The sequence below is a fragment of the Pelobates fuscus genome, chromosome 5 (genome assembly GCF_036172605.1).
Source record: "Pelobates fuscus isolate aPelFus1 chromosome 5, aPelFus1.pri, whole genome shotgun sequence".
Taxonomy (NCBI): Eukaryota; Metazoa; Chordata; class Amphibia; order Anura; family Pelobatidae; genus Pelobates; species Pelobates fuscus.
The window spans coordinates 358,847,345-358,864,973 of record NC_086321.1 but is presented as its reverse complement, the minus strand read 5'-3'; the positions used below and the strand labels follow the sequence as shown (position 1 = coordinate 358,864,973).

At 44.0% G+C, this 17,629-nt stretch overlaps 1 protein-coding gene across 1 annotated transcript in view; it reads right to left on the bottom strand.

The window, feature by feature from the left end:
* Nucleotides 1-217: 217 nt before the first annotated feature.
* ANKFN1 (ankyrin repeat and fibronectin type III domain containing 1) overlaps nt 218-17,629 on the bottom strand; it is a 233,172-nt gene continuing 215,760 nt past the window's right edge. The window contains exon 18 of the mRNA XM_063453345.1: nt 218-1,053. Within this exon, the coding sequence (XP_063309415.1) occupies nt 254-1,053 (800 nt within the window). The 3' untranslated portion in view covers nt 218-253. The remainder of the gene's footprint in view (nt 1,054-17,629) is intronic.

Sequence of the window (17,629 nt, the reverse complement as noted above, 5' to 3'; positions counted from 1 at the left end):
GTGAAAAGATTTAACAGTACTATGAACGAAGTGATGGAATTTACACCCACCTTAATGCACGATCGTACTCCACAGCACAGCGAGCTATTAAGGTTGATGCATTCAATCATGCATAAGGAAATTTATAATACCTATGGACAAAGGCGTATGCAAAAACACCAGCATGACATAAGATGACAATGTAAAGTAGACAAAGGATTTGCTGAATGGAGTGATATATTCATTGTCTTATTTCTACCTCTGTCCTATATCATCATAATGTGCTACTGCACACTTCTGCGAGCTGCAAGTTGGTCTTCTCGTCAGGTTCCATATCTTGTCCTGATAGAACATGCAAGCTGGGTTCCTTGGCAGGTAGCTGTGATCCCTCGATGCCCACAGTCCACGTTTTCCTCTCCCTTTCTGGCAGAGTTTGTTTGTAAGGCTCTACATAAATTCTGCGCACATTCATTTTGGATTCGTTGTACTTTGTTTTGCCCTCTTCGGGCAGGCTAGAAGCATGAGGTAAAAAAGTACTACGGGGGATATCTACTGGAATGGTTATGTGTTCACCAGAGGTAGGCTCTTCATTAAAATCCACCGCTCGAGACATGTGCTGAGTATAGATTCCTTCAGATAAAGACACAGATTGGGATTCACTGTGGACCCGCAGCCAGCGGTGATGCCGACTAAAGTAGTTGCAATGTTGATGCTTCCCTGACTTCTTTTTCCCTAAAAGGCCTAAGTGTTGCTTTGAGTTGGATGATTTGTCCATGGTCTTGGAAGGGAAACCCATCACAGAGAGGTTGTCCATGTGCCTTGTGCAGTACTCTGTATTGGAGTCAAAATTGGTGCACTCTTCCTTCAAGGTCAAACAGGGCTTCATGTCGTGCACCTGGAGGACGTCAGGGGCACTGCCGCTTAGACCAGACATTGCTTGCTGAGATATGTCCGTAGCAGATGAATAAACTAAATCCAACTCCCTTGGGCTTAATGCATCACTGGAATCATAGTCGCTGTCTGTTGGTAGAAATACTTCAGAGCAGCCTTCTTCATCAGAGTATGTTTGTGAATCTGTAAAAGAAATAAAACAATTTAAGGGACATTGCTATAAACTAGAGATATTCTGAATGCACAGATAATGGTGAGAATTCTCACCAGAACAAATCCAGTAAAAAATAAAAATGCTACAGGGAACTGTATTTTCATGAAATCCATGAGTATCTTGAATGAATACTCAATTTAGTTCTCCTCCTTCCTACTCTGTGTATAAAACATGTAAATATAGTGGGGCATTGACCAATAGCTGGGCAAAAAATATATTTTAAAATAGCCTTTTATCCTAATCTATACATTTCCTAGAAAAACTACTAGCACAATGTATAGATAAATTTGTATTCTCAATTTAACCCCCGGTTCCCTAAGGACGGAGGGCGTTCTATGCCGTCCTTAGGGAACCGGCTCTAAATGCTGGAGGGTGGCATAGAACACCCAAACCATCCTTTCTACTTACCCGGTCGCCGGCGATCGCGGTCTGGGGACTTACCTGGGAGCCCAGGGAGTCCCCCTCCATCATCTTCGGCCACCCTTTGGCCAGTGTTTGTGACTAAGTGGCTACTAAAAAAGACTGGACATACCCCATTTGCAATACCTTGGGTTGTCTACTTTTGCAAATGGTATGCCATCATGGGGGTAATTCTTATTTCTGGGCTACCATATGGTCTCAAAGGCAACGTAACCAATCTGGCGAATTTCAGAGTGAAAAAAACTGAAAAATGTAACATGCTATATTTGACCCTGCACCTTCGGAAAAACACCATAAAACCTGTACATAGGGGTTACTGTTTTACACGTGAGACATCGCTGAATACAAATATGTGTATTTTATTGCAGTAAAAGCAAACAGTATTATGACACTCACAGTTAAAATGTCATGTACAACTAATTTTTTTTTCAATTCTTATTTTTTCCCATTTTTAAAAACTATTTATTCATATTAAATTATGTTTCATACCTAAATATTTGATGTTAAATTAAAGCCCTGTTTCCTCTGAATAAAATGATATAATAAGTGTGGACATAATATGAAAGAGGCGAATTACGCCTGAACAGACATATAGCGCAAATTCAAGTTTTTGTTTAAGTTTTGTTTTGATCACAACGTGTACATTTGGCTCAGTCCTTAAGGGGTTAATGAGCATAAGTTGTTTGGGTCTGACTGGTCCCCTTTAAGAATTGAAGCAGTTTATATATGTGCTATAGGTATTTTGGTGCATATTCATTGAAATGTTTTAACAATGCATGTTAGGTTGCTATATATGCAAGTAATAGTGTCCTGACATTGACCATAACATAACATAATAGTAAAGCAATTTAAAGTTTTGCCACAGAATGGGAGGAAAAAATACTTGTTAGCTGTTATCCGACATGCAGTATTATCCATTATACCCTTAATATGAAAAATAAGAACAAAAAAAAAAAACAGCATCCTGTCAATGTTTGGAAATCAATATATAATCTGATAATGCAACTTTATTAAGCAAAAAAAAATAATCCAGCAACTTAACTATTTGCATTTTGAGCCATTTCCTCTGCTGTGGATGAAATGCTTGCTTTACTTAAGGAAATTACAAATTGCAGTTATAATTAAAACCAAACTTTAATTTTCCCGGAAGTGACAGTTCTTTGTTCCCCGATACTGAAGCATTTTCTGGGATAAACCTCCATGGTCCATGGCACTGCTTCCATGGTCAAGGAGACACTTGGAATGCTGGTGGCACACTCCGCATTCCTTCAAATGTTCCATATGTACAACTGCAGGGGGTTATGTAGAGCTAAAATTAATGGGACACTCTATGGACCAAAACAACTTTAGCTTAATGAAGTGGTTTTGGTGTATAGATCATGCCCTTGCAGTCTCACTGCATTTACAAATTAATTCACCTTGTTTATTCAGCCCTAGCCACACCTCTTCTGACTGACTCTCACAGCCTCCCTACACACTTCCTGAAAAAGAGTTATGTTTGTCAGCTTCCCTTATTGCACAGTTATTTCTTTCCCCGCTGTCTCGTGGGATCCTCCATTGATGCATTGCCTAGTTTAATTCTTGGTTGTGCATTGTAATTCGTATTAGCCAGTTGTAATGACTGAGAACATTGGCAGTGTATTTCGGGTCTCAGTGTTCTGCCTAGAAAGGAGTTGCAAGCTTAATGCTGTGCACTGCAGAGCTGTCCTGGGAATGATCGGTACAGTACACAGCATCTTCATTGTACTTTGCGTTATATGCTTATAGGACTTAAAGGTAAGACAGCAGGAGTTGAAGAGGTGGTGTTGTTTTGCAATCACAATGGCATGGACTGCAACTAAAATCATTCTTAACCAGACAGTGACAGCACTGTCATTGGTTGCATGTGTACCCCTATAATCGGACACATTCCATTATAATTTTCTGATTGCCACACACTCAGCAAGTGCTGTAGTATGGTGAATATGCTTCTGTAATCTGTGACAAAATAACAGCTAGTCAAGTAAATATTTCCTAACTGCAAGAGTGTCTTCCTGTGGCTTTACTGAATGCAGAAATCTTTGTATCTCTGATTGTTTGACATTGGCGTGGTGGAAGAAGCATTTCTTCTCGTACACAGCCATTACCATAGTGTGTGTTTACCATTTTAGGATCCTGTTAAGTGATTGATCGAGTAAGTTCCTGTTCTCTTATTTATTTCTGTAGGCTTGGTGACTTCCTGTGTTTTTGCGCTGGGTCTCCTTGTAGTGTCTCTGTGGAAGCGAGAGGCAGAGATTATCCCATCAGTAGCACTCAGCACCATACACCCAAGGGACATGTTCTCCTCAAGTGTTTGTTTAATTGTCAGTGCCACAAATCTCTATCATTTAGTCACCATGCATCTCTCCCTTGTTTTGTCCTCTCTGTATATGTTTGTCAGTAACTCTTCTCTATCATACAAACTTTATCAGGATTGATGATTTCACCATAGGCGGATCAGACTGCAGTGAGGATACAAATTTTATAGAGTTTTCTAATTATATATATATATTAAAAAAAACAAAAAACTATCTTGAATACACATAGCAGTTTGTGTGGAGAAGTTCATCTTTGGGCTCTACTCAGACCTTGGCACCTCAATGTCTTTTTGGAGAACCTCCATAGGAATAATGCAAGGACATATATACTATGTTGCTAAATTTAAGAAAGAACGGCAAGAGCAAGAGAAATCTTCGTTCCTCAATACTTCAGTGTTATGACCTCTAGATTGCCTCTCCTAAAGACCTTACTGAAAGAGCCTACCTGGATGAAACAAATTTACTAGACACCTTTCTATTGGAATGTCCTTTAGCCCAATCTTTTTTTAATCCTTTATTTTCATTTTTGTGCATGAAGATGCATACAGACACATGCCTGATGCCATAAACGTGAGAACAAGCAGTCATATAAATAACAAGGTAAAACAGGTACATGGCATTTAAAAGAATTGCACTTTTGAGTAGTCTATACAGCCGTAGGGGTCCGTCCAACTTTATGTACTTAATTGTTAATATGAGCTAGGTACTGTGTGGCGTTGCTTGTAGTAGTCGGGACGTATCATTTTTAGTGTGTTGCCGTCAGGTGTAATTTTGCTTGTTAGGGCGGCCTATTTTGAGAGTACTTTTGGGCGTCTTTTTGTGCCAGAAGTCACATCTTTCTGTGGGTTAGTTGATTTGTAAGAGTTGGAGAGTGGTCGCTAGTTAAGCTAGCGTGGTTGTGTTTAGCAGTAAACTCACTGAGGAATTTCGGGGCGAGGGCTGCGGTCAGTGTCTAGTAGTGTCTATTATACATTCACACCAGAGCTGGCTTGTCCCCAGTCCCGCGGGGGCCCCCTGGGGAGAGGGGGGAGGAGGCGGGGGGGTGTTGTACGTCATATGTCACCGGAGTTTGCTTGTCCTGCCTAGTCTTGGTAGGCTCGGATAGTCTTGTCAGTAGGTAGGAATAGTTAAGCTAAAACTTTAAACAAAGTAAAAACACAGAGAACATAAACAATGGTGTGCTCGTATGTGGTGTGGTGATTTGTGTTCATGACTCAAGCCACATTGCCAGCTCCCCTGCTAGGTTTCGTGGGCAGGCGCCCGTGTGGTAGGCCGCGGTACCTCTCTTGCAGTGTTTCGTGCCCGATGCGAGAAAGAAAGGCATCCGCGGAATCCCCGGAATGCTCTGAGGTGTTGCCCGCACTTGGTGTCAGCTGGCGGGCCGTGGATCGGCTGATATCACCCGGATTGTGCTCTGGTCTATCGGAGCCGTGAGTAATGTCTCCGCCCCCCAAATAGTGTATATTCTTAATGCATATAGTCAAGCAAAAACAATCATACTCTCAGATCACCCACCTTTATGGGCGGGATGGTAAAATGGCCTGTAATGCAACAAAATTAAAAAAATCTCTCTTTACAGACTATTTCCATGAAGTTTGTATGGTTTCCCCTGATAGCCTTGCCCATGTCTTGGCGACCATAAGAGTCTCAGAACTTGATAGACTCCCTACTGAACAACATAATATATACTGAATGTTCCCATATCAGAACTTGTTTTCAAACAAACCCACTCCTTACTTGCTGCTGGCGGAAAAAAATGATCCAGATAGCTTTCACCATTACACTCCTACCTAAAATGCTGGTCAGCATTCTCCAGGCATCTATGCCTTATATCTTACTTTTTCAACAGTTGGACTTTGTGCAGGAAATCCGGTGCCAGACATCCTGAGTGACCTAGCTCAGTGGCGGAACGAACGTAGAGAGAGTGCAAGAATTTTTTTGTGCGACCCCCTATCGCAAGGGTCCTGGATTTGGCACCCCCACACCCCCCTCTCCAAACCCCCACCCAAAAACACCTACTACTGATACCGGAGAAACTGACGGAAGCCAAGCACAGAGAAGTGGACACAGGTTTCTTCAGGAAGGAAGAGATTCTTTATTCGATTCACCGACCGGGGCTCAGAGGGACTAATGTCACCAAAATACAGCAAAATCTGAGCCCAGAACTGACTGTGTAAATGCATGATATAGACATATAGCTCCTCCTATAGTTAACTCTACCCACATATACTCTTTACACAATCAGCTGAACAAAGCCTAACTTCCCTTACCTGTTAGACCACATGGCTCACCCAGAACAATAGAGGAGGGGAAGTGTTTTCAGTTTCTGCATTCCTGCATTTGCTCAATACAGTGTTGATTGTATCTTAGCTACGTGTAACTAACTAACTGATACAACATTTACACATATGCCACATGGCAATCTTGTCCTAGTAAATTTATTTTTACTGAGATTCCACCACATTCCCCCCTTTGATGCTTCTGATATTTCACAATTCCAGATGCATCACTTAACCATAGTTTGCTTACACCTCAGGTTGCCATGAATCAGAACAGACCTCGTAAGCATCTTAGCATCCTTACAAATTCCTTTAGCACTCCTCATTCTGATTCTCTCTGGGCTAAGGGTTCATACTTGCAAACAGCCATTACATGCGCAGCTGGTTTCCTTTCTGTCGTGCTCTCTATGACACTCTGTATGGACCTAATTACCAATGGAACCAAACATGGTAGAAAGAGACACACTATAATCAACATGACTCCTCCTACCAATGTCTTGATCCCTCCAAGCTGCTCGTACCTACTTCCAAACCAACTACTAGAATTGTACCCGTTCCAGGCTTAAGTCGGTACATGCGTCAGTTTAGCCATGTGGCTTGTGAGATCAGCCACTGCCTGCCCTTCATCATCTATGTGCAGACAACAGTTGCTGAGATTGAACTTTCCACATACACCTCCTTCTATTTGCACTGGAAGTGAATGGAGGACTTTATCAACAGCCCAACTGGTTTACCTGGTAAGAAGGCTATGTGCTTTACAGAGGAATCCATAATTGCCTAATGGTAGAATGAGGCTTGAATCCCTGTATTAGAATACAATAACACTTCATGGGCATACAGTTTTGCTGTTAACCAGTTCCCTCACATATTACATCCCTCCTATTGGCAATGAAGCGCGCTAAGGTAGCCAGTGCCACTCATTATCTTCCCAGCTACCTACATTCAAGGATGCTAGCTTCTTTTTATGATTCACATCATACACTTTAACTCTCAAGGTCTCTCCTGTTTCAATTGGCAACAAGAAGAAGGATGGTTTGAGCATACCTAATACACATGCCCCTTCCCAGTCCTGTGGTAACTCCGAATAGGCTTTCTTACCACAGATCCAGTACAAATTTGCTGGGGCTTTCCAACTAGATGTAGCAGATAGGTCAAACCACACATCCTTTAAATTGGTATAAACTGCAAACGGATTAGGTGGTTCTGAGACATTTGAAGCTGACCACCAAGTTGTATCTTTTGTACTATCATTATAAGCTTTTTGCCCTAGACAAGTTAGTTCTCCTACAGATGTGTTAAACATTATTCCTTTTCTTGCTATGCAAACATAACCTATAATGGAGGTCTTTAATCGCCACTCAAATTTACCTCTAACACTCACTTGATAATCAGTTTGAGAAGATATTAACTGTTCAATTGTCTCAGAACCGGAATACATTACCTCCTTTGCTTCCCATGGCCATTGGTCTCCCATGTTAGTACCTCCACACACATAGCAGTTGGTTACATTAAGACTACCATCAATGTTTTCGGCTAGATCTATAAATACGTTTTTAGCGTTATGGGGGATCTTATTTTCTACACTCATCTCTTCATAAAAAGAATGGAAAACCTGATGAGTTTGGGATGCTACGGTATCGGTCTCTATCCCTATAAATAATATTGTCCCAGGATCTAAACCCGTCCCATATATTTGGAACCCAAATAAGTTACCGAACCAAATCTAAAAATTGTTCAGGATTATTTATGAGTATATGGATTGGGTTGCATTCCCTAGACTTACAATATGGCTTTGTAGGCAACTTAGTAACAATCATATCCTTATCTACTGTCGGTCCCCAAGTTGCCCACCCCACACAAGACCAATATGGGCAAAAGTTATATTCCCTATCTGGGCATCTCGGACTTACATACTTGTTTTTACTACTGGGACAAATATATTTATCATTAGACCCATACGTTCTCTCCCACTTAAGATCCCCACATACATTCCACGGCTTTCTACCACTTGATATTGCTTTACATGCATCAAATAGCAGAACACCCGAAGAATGTACGGTTTCTAACTCAGTTTTATTTATTAGGGTCCCCTGAGGATCTCCATTCCTGAGGGTCAACCAAATTGTACGGGGTTGATACTCCGGATTGAAGCACTTAGGTTCTCCTACTCCTAAATGGCATACACTATATTCTATACCTAGATATATACACCTAGACACATCACCTTTACACTCATATTGTGAATGCCAAATTAGGGTCTGGGAAATATGATTACCTGTCTTAGTAGTCTTAATGCAAACCTCACAGCTAGGAGTGTCGGTACCTCTACCTTCCTGAATATAAAAAGACACAAAAATATACATTATCAAAAGCACTTCTTTCGACGTCTTCATCCTCAGTCTTCGTCCGTGCGATGGCACCTCAGCTTCCAGGATGTAAGGGCTGCAGGGAATGGAGTTCTGCTCGTCTTCACAGGGGTCCCTTCGAGACTTTCCTGGCTTTTAATAACACGTTGGTGAGCGGACAGGCGTTATTATGGCCGTCAAAAACACTCACTTGTAGATCTTTGTTGATGTTCCCTTTTAACAATATTATCTTCGCAAAAAAAACACTTTTAATCCAACTCGGTCACACGCTTCAACTGGATCTTGCAAGGATTCTCTGGATCTATGGTAGCTTGTCAGGAATCTGCCGCTGTTTTTTTTTTTACCCTAGACTGATGAATCCACGGAGTCACTTCTACAACCTTTACAACTGTTGGGGTAGATAAAAGAACAACATAGGGACCTCTCCACTTGGAACCTAATGGAACAGTGTTCCATTCTTTTATCCACACTTGATCCCCTGGATGGTAAGAATGAACAGGTGGATAAATATTCACAGGTACTTTACACACTTATCCACATAGGTTTGTATATTTTCCTTAGCCCTCTATAATATATGGTACTAACTAAGGCTAACAGGATACGCTCCAAGCTTTAATTCAATGTGTATTGGTGGAATATTGCGAGCAAGTCCTGGAGGATTATTCTCTGTCCATATTCTTGAAATGTCAAATAAGGATTCATCACTCTTAGGGTCTGTATTTGTTATTATAGAGTAGAAGTGCCTTTCTTCTTCCCTTTGCACCGATACTGATATTATGCCTGGTGATCTATTAAACTTCAGAGACGTTGATCCGTTGGGTTTAAAAGTTATCTGGGCTTGAAGCTTTAATAATAGATCTCGTCCTAGAAGCTGAACTGGACACTCCAGCATATACAGGAACTGGTGCTTAACAAAATGGCCTCCTAGAATACAAGTATGACTCCTGAGAATTGGTCTAGCAGCGCTTTTCCCAGTAGCTCCTATCATAATTATAGTCTTCCTGAAGGAGGAGCAACTAGGTTAGTTACCACAGAGTACTCAGCACCAGTGTCAATCATGAAAGAGCTCCTCTTTCCCTCTATTGATACATCGACCATAGGCTGCACTCGGCTAAAGGGGGATGGAGCCCAGTCGGTATCAATAGTCTTCCATGACAGTGTCAGCCAGACCGACAAAATCTCTATCTTCTCTATCCCTTAATCTCTGGGTAGGGGAATAGTATCTACTTCCCTGAACACATCCTCTGTTACTACTGTCATTCCCTCCAAGACTTTCTCTATAGCCACCTCTGTAACCATCTCGTAACCTTCTCTCTTGTCTTATCTATAACTTGCTTTATATTCCCTCTGTGGGCAGTCACTTTTCCAATATCCTTCCTCTCTACAATACACAAAGTGATTCCTACTTCCTCCCTTACTCAGCCTATTCTCAACTCCTCTATTCACCTCCCTGTTCATATACACCTGACTTGCAATTTCCATTAACTGTGATATGGACATCCCTACAAATCCCTTTAACTTTAGCAATTTTCTTATCACCTTGGGTCTGGCTGACGAATGCTGAGTTGTTCATTCGAGAGTTTTCAGGGGCCTCTGGATTAAAAGGAGTATATAATCTATATGACTCCAGCAATCTCTCATAGAAAGCATTAGGTGACTCGTCTGCTTTCGTAAAGGAATTATGGGTCTTCCAATTAAACAGATCAGTCATGGTGAACGGGACATAAACAAATACAGGGTCTGCCAACTGTAATTGACCATTAATATCAATGTGTGGGGGACCAGGGGTAAGCTGCAGTGACATTTGTAAATGTCAAAGTTGGAGGGCACCGGTCATTTGTCAGGTTAGGGTGGGACTTAGATAGGGTTGTTTAGTCATAGGTTCCGGTCAGGGAGTGGTGAGGTAGGTGGAAATGGATAAATTAATTTTACTGGTCAGTAACTCGGTTAACAAAATGTTTCGGACAGGGCTAGGAGGAGCCTGACCAGTAACAAAAAATGGTAAAAGTGTATTCCAGCATCCTATACCATTGACCATTTCATCCAGTTGTATTTCAAAACTAATTTACTGTTACTAAAGGCACACAAGGCTCAGTAATTATAGTGTTATGTCAGTGGTTATGGTGTTTTCAGTGATTATGGTATTATCAGTAGTTATGGTATTATCAGTGGTTATAGTGTTTTCAGTAGTTATGGTGTTTTCAGCGGTTATGGTGTTTTCAGTGGTTATGGTATTATCAGTGGTTATGGTGTTTTCAGTGGTTATGGTGTTTTCAGTGGTTATGGTGTTTTCAGTGGTTATGGTGTTTTCAGTGGTTATGGTGTTTTCAGTGTTATGGTATTATCAGTGGTTATGGTATTATCAGTGGTTATGGTATTATCAGTGGTTATGGTATTATCAGTGGTTATGGTGTTTTGTAATTGCTGAGAATTATCTGATTTCAGTGGATTCAGTTACTGTTATTAAGAATTCTCCTCACAATTTTGACTGCTAATAATAAAACTGAATACAAAGAACCAGTTGGGTGGGTAGGTAGGCACAGAAATAGGAGGGGACAGGCATCTGAGAGCCAGAGACAATTAGAGCACAGGGGGACATACCAGCTGCACCAGTTTTTGCTAAAGAATTTAGTTGAGGGATGGTCAGATGGGTCAGATTCCATTGGGGATGGACAGACCAGTTTTGAGAACCATCTAGTAACACAAACTGTGTTAACAGTCAAAAACTGGTCATTCTCTACTACATAAGGTAGTCCCCAAAATCACACACATTATATCCCTTTTTAAAGTTATTTAGCATACATTCTAAGGGATCAACAATCTTTAAATTCCGGCGCTGCCATACTTGGCAACGGAGCGTCTAATTCAAAGAAACACAACAAACACACCTCTAACAGTCACACTCGTTTCCCTGGTAACAGCACCATGTGGCACAGTTACTAGGTCAAACTCATACAACAAAACATACAGGGAATTCCCGTACACACACAGCTGTTACACCAGTCACTAAGTAACTAATACTGTGCCCTTTGGCGAAACTATACAGTCACCGACGCTATTATTCCCTATATCTGAATTACCCGTCTATAACATACCCCAGTAACATCGTCTTTACAAACAGTAGATATAGTACGGTTAGCATTGGTTAGAGTACAATTTAAGGTCACAATACAATTATTAGTGGTTATGGTGTTAGACATGCAATAGACGACAATTATTAGTACTTATATACAGTGTCAGTAAATATACAGGGTTATGGTACCGTGCACTATAATACAGCAACACACTATTAACACTCTCGCTAGACGGCAGAGCTCACGCTATCTAGCAAGATATACACGTTACTAAACAATCTTTATCACATATACAATTCCCAACTAATCTATTGGCCAGTACCTTGATGGACTACCTAAAACTATCTACATCCGTTTTGGTTAGCCACACTGCCCAAGCACCACATATAGCGAGCTAGAGGACCGAATTTACACAGACGCCTCTTAGTCGATTACTCTATCAAAAATCTAGTGGGTTCCAAATTTACACGCCTTCCCACTTAGCCAAGATAGGTTGAGAGCTAGCGAACCGAATTTACACAGACGCCGCTTAGTCTCCCGGTCCCTCAGACCTAGCGAACAAAATATACACCCTAGAACGCTAGTCTAGACAAGACACCGGTGTCCGGCTAGGGCTATTTACACCAGAACCCCGCCTGACTAACCAAATCAAACGGTCTTACTAAAGAGCATTCGATTGAGCGGTGCGCCTTCGCTCCTTCCCTCCGACAGAGGGGGCAGATTCCATACACAATTCAAACCCCTTATGGGCCTACCGCACAATCGGTATACCCCTAGTGGGTCCGCCGTCTAAAACAGCAGTCGTCTTACCTCCTCGTTCCTGAACCTGGGTTCACACTCATCGACGGGGACACCCCAGCACTTACTACGTAAAGGCCGATGATCTCCTGGACAACAGACCAGTGGCGCCGAGACGAAGGGAGGTCCACGCAGAAGTTCAGGGGTGCAGCCGTAGAGAACGTGGGCAAAGAGACCGTCTCACGCCTCTGCTTCTCAGCTACCGTTGAATGATGAGCTTCCCGGCCCAATGCACCAAATGATACCGGAGAAACTGACGGAAGCCAAGCACAGAGAAGTGGACACAGGTTTCTTCAGGAAGGAAGAGATTCTTTATTCGATTCACCGACCGGGGCTCAGAGGGACTAATGTCACCAAAATACAGCAAGATCTGAGCCCAGAACTGACTGTGTAAATGCATGATATAGACATATAGCTCCTCCTATAGTTAACTCTACCCACATATACTCTTTACACAATCAGCTGAACAAAGCCTAACTTCCCTTACCTGTTAGACCACATGGCTCACCCAGAACAATGGAGGAGGGGAAGTGTTTTCAGTTTCTGCATTCCTGCATTTGCTCAATACAGTGTTGATTGTATCTTAGCTATGTGTAACTAACTAACTGATACAACATTTACACATATGCCACATGGCAATCTTGTCCTAGTAAATTTATTTTTACTGAGATTCCACCACACTACATTTTTAAAATGTGTTCTTTTTTTACATTTGTATTGAACAAATTTGTAAACTTTTTAAAACCCCTGCCCCCTTCTACAAAATCCCTGCACAGACAGACAGTCACACACAGGTACAAGCAGACAGTCACAGGCAGTCATACACACAGTTACAGGTAGAGAGGTAGAGTTACACACACACACACACACAGTCAGTTACAAGCAGTTACACACAGTCACGCACACAGTTACAGACAGACATTCACACACTCTTACTTACAGACAATGTGGGCTGGAGGAGTGGATTCCCTGACGTCCTTCCCTGGAGGCTGGAGCCTGGTAGGTGGAGGAGCAGGGATTTCTTCTTGCTGCACCACCATGTGCAGCAGTTACAGCAGCTTGTAAGGGCAGTGTTAAGCCCCGCCCCTGCTCAGGCTCCGCCTCAAAATGGCAGTAGCTCCGCCCCTTCTTCCTCCCGTGCGGCCGGTTAAGTTTGCTGGTCTCCGTGTGAGCTGTGTGACACCCCCAGCTGCCATGGGGTGCAGCTCACACAGTCCCCATTAGCCCTCAGACCAGGGTCATGGCACCCCCTACCAGATGGCACCCGGGTGGACAGTTTCCCCTCCCCCCCTTAGTCCGCCACTGGCTGTAGTAGTTATGGTTAATGGAGTCTTTTAATGGAGCCTTTTAACCCGTGCTGCAAAAGTTAAATTGTAAGTTGGACTAGCTCTCTGTCCAGCCTAAAATCTGATCATCACAAGGTTTTGTGGGACTTGTAGTTATATTACCAGCTTTGTAATTAGAGTGACACTATAGTCACCAGAACAACTGCAGCTTAATGTAGTCTTTCTGGTGTCTATAGACTGTCCCTGTAGGTTTTTTAATGTAAACACTGCCTTTTCAGAGTAAAGAGGCAGTCACTCAGACGGCCACTAGAGGTGCTTCTTATGTCAGTGCTGAACGCTCCTCACAGAGATGTATTGATTCTATGCATCTCTACGAGGACATGCTGATTGGTGCAGCATGGTGTTTTGTCACCCATTTTGCAATAGCCTCCTAAGGCTTTCCTGGTGATCTCAGCCACAGAGGCAGAATGAGGTGGAGCCAGGTGCTGCAAAACTGGTGAGAATTGGTGATTAAAATCACCCTTTCAAAGGGAGGCAAGAGGGGCTGGTCACATAAACCGTGATTTTACCACTATAGTGGCAGGAATACATGTTTGTCTTCCTGACACTATAGTGTTCCTTTAAGAAAGCCATTAGCTAAACTTTTCTGGGCTTCTTGATGACATGCAGACTAGGAAAGAAAGAAACCAAGCTTTATGTACGTGCAATAACCAATATAAACAGTATATTTTAAAATGGAGGAGGTGGAGTTTGGGATTACAGGAAGGATGCTACAAATATCCATGAACTTTGCAAACTGCAAATATGCTGCCTATCTTATATATTGTTAGCAAAACATAGCTAATTATTTAAATTACTTAATAGCTTCAAAATATATTATTCACAATATAGCAAGGCTTTTAACTCCTTGCTATAACTAGCAATTGCAGATAACAATGAAGTCTACTTTATGAGAAAGAAAAAAATGGTTTTGTGTGTCAGAAATTCAAGCAGCAGTTTCTCTGAACTGAAAGAAATTAGAATCCACAAATAAAGCTTGGGCCGAAGAACAGGGCCGGTGTAAGGATTTTTGGTTCCCTGGGTACTGATAGGCATGCAACAATTCCCCTGCTGCTGGAAATGCCTACAAGAAAGCTCTGGTTAGTGCCACTGACCTACGCCCAGCCACGCATTAACTCGCTCATTGGCTAACAGCGCTTAGCTGAAACTCTTAACCAATAAGTTAGGTCCTACATGGCTGGGCTTAGCTCAATAGCAGGAGTTTCTGGTGGCAGCCTCCTGAAAATTAACCCCCTCCCTAAGCAATATTAATAATCACATAGGCCTGCAGTTTACTCCATGCCTCCCAAAAATTGGAAGTCCTTATTTCTTTGCAATTATACCCTCCTAAACTAAAATTCCATATTTCTCTGCAATGTACCCCTTTCTCCTCAATTCACATCATGGCTAGCTTCCCATAGCAATTAGGTCAATTAACCCCTTCCAGGTTCCCTGTGTGCATCCTTTTATAAGCTTTTCCAGCTACTTCTGCTCTACACACTTACAGTGTAACAGTCACAAAACACTCACTCACAGATAGGGGCACACAGTCATACACACACTGCCCTCAGTCACACATGAACATAAATTCTCAGAGATATACATAACAATTACATACAAACACATTCGGTTACAGTCAAATAAAATCACAATCAGAAATATTCTCATACACATTTACAGTGATACACACTCACAGCATACACCTACAGTCACACTCATAGACAGGGCCGCCATCAGGGCATGACAACCGCAACGGTTGTCATGGGCCCGGCGGTCCTGGGGGGCCCGGACTGCTCAGGTCGTCCAGGCCCCACATTCAGTGGGAACATACCGGGTCGCAGGGGGCCCTGCGACCCCGGTATGTTCCCACTGGGCCAGCCTCTTCTCCTGGGGGGCCCAGCAGCCGGTCACCTCAGGGCCCCCCAGAGGCTGGCCCTGCTGACACCCGGCGGGCGCGCGAGGGAGCACTCTCCTTTGAGTGCTTCCTCTTCAGCTCCCTCGCGCACCGTACTGATGCCGGAGCCGGAAGATGACGTCATCTTCCGGCTCCGGCATCAGTACGCAGCGCGCGAGGGAGCTGAAGAGGAAGCACTCAGAGGAGAGTGCTCCCTCGCGCGCCCGCCGGGTCACCGGGTGTCAGGAAATTTGAGTGGGTGGGGGTGGGAATTTGAATGAGTGGGGGGAGAGGGAAGGCAGGACATTTGAGGACGGGGGGGAGGGAGGAAATATGAATGAGTGGGGGGGAGAGGGAGGGAAGGGAGGAAATTTGAGTGGGTGGGGGTGGGGGGTGGGGAATTTGAATGAGTGGGGGGGAGAGGGAAGGCAGGAAATTTGAGGGAGGGGGGAGGGAGGAAATATGAATGAGTGAGGGGGAGAGGGAGGGGGGGAGGGAGGAAATATGAATGAGTGGGGGGGAGAGGGAGGGAAGGGAGGAAATTTGAGGGAGTGGGGGGGGGGAGGGAGGAAATTTGAATGAGTGGGGGGAGAGGGAGGGAAGGGAGGAAATTTGAGGAGTGGGGGGGAGAGGGAGGGAGGAAATTTGGGGGGGAGAGGAAGGGAGGAAATTTGATGGGGGGAGAGGAAGGAAATTTGGGGGGGAGAGGAAGGTAGGAAATTTGGGGGGAGAGAGAAAGGAAATTTGGGGGGGGAGAGGAAGGAAATTTGAGGGAGGGGAGGGAGAGGTAGGAATTTGAGGGGGGAGAGGAAGGGAGTAAATTTGAGGGAGGGGGAGAGGAAGGGAGGAAATTTGAGGGAGGGGGAGAGGAAGGGAGGAAATTTGAGGGAGGGGAGAGGAAGGGAGGAGATTTGAGGGAGGGGGAGAGGAAGGGAGGAAATTTGAGGGAGGGGAGAGGAAGGGAGGACATTTGAGGGAGGGGAGAGGAAGGGAGGAAATTTGAGGGAGGGAGAGGAAGGAAATTTGAGGGAGGGGGGAGAGGAAGGGAGGAAATTTGAGGGAGGGTGAGAGGAAGGGAGGAAATTTGAGGGAGGGGGAGAGGAAGGGAGGACATTTGAGGGGGGGATGGGAAGGGAGGACATTTGAGGGGGGAGAGGAAGGGAGGGAATTTGAGGGGGGGGAGGAAGGAAATTTGAGGGAGGGGGGAGAGGAAGGAAATTTGAGGGAGGGGGGGAGAGGAAGGAAATTTGAGGGGGGGGGGAGAGGAAGGAAATTTGAGGGGGGAGAGGAAGGAAATTTGAGGGGGGAGGGAGGAAGGAAATTTGAGGGGGGAGGGAGGAAGGAAATTGGAGGGGGAGGGAGGAAGGAAATTGGAGGGGGAGGGAGGAAGGAAATTGGAGGGGGAGGGAGGAAGGAAATTGGAGGGGGGGAGAGGAAGGAAATTGGAGGGGGGAGAAGGAAGGAAATTGGAGGGGGGAGAAGGAAGGAAATTGGAGGGGGGAGAAGGAAGGAAATTGGAGGGGGGAGAAGGCAATGAGAGGGAGGGGGAGAAGGCAATGAGAGGGAGGGGGAGAAGGAAATGAGAGGGAGGGGGAGAAGAAGGAAATGAGGGGGAGGAGAAGGAAATGAGGGGGAGGAGAAGGAAATGAGGGGGAGGAGAAGGAAATGAGAGGGAGGGGGAGAGGAAGGAAATGAGAGGGAGGGGGAGAAGAAGGAAATGAGAGGGAGGGGGAGAAGAAGGAAATTGGAGGGGGGGGAGAAGAAGGAAATTGACGGGGGTAGGGGGAGAGATTGACATCCATCACACACACACACACAATGCACCCCTTGCACACAGAAAAACACACAATGCATTACACACAGACACACATACACAAGCAATGCATCCCTTACACACAGCAACACACAATGCACCCCTTCCACACACTCAGTGCATCCCTTACAGACACACACATGCATCCCATACATACACAAACTCACCTTGCAGCCCTTACATATACAAACACAGATTCACACAATGCATTCCTTACACACATCAGGACATCCCCCCCCC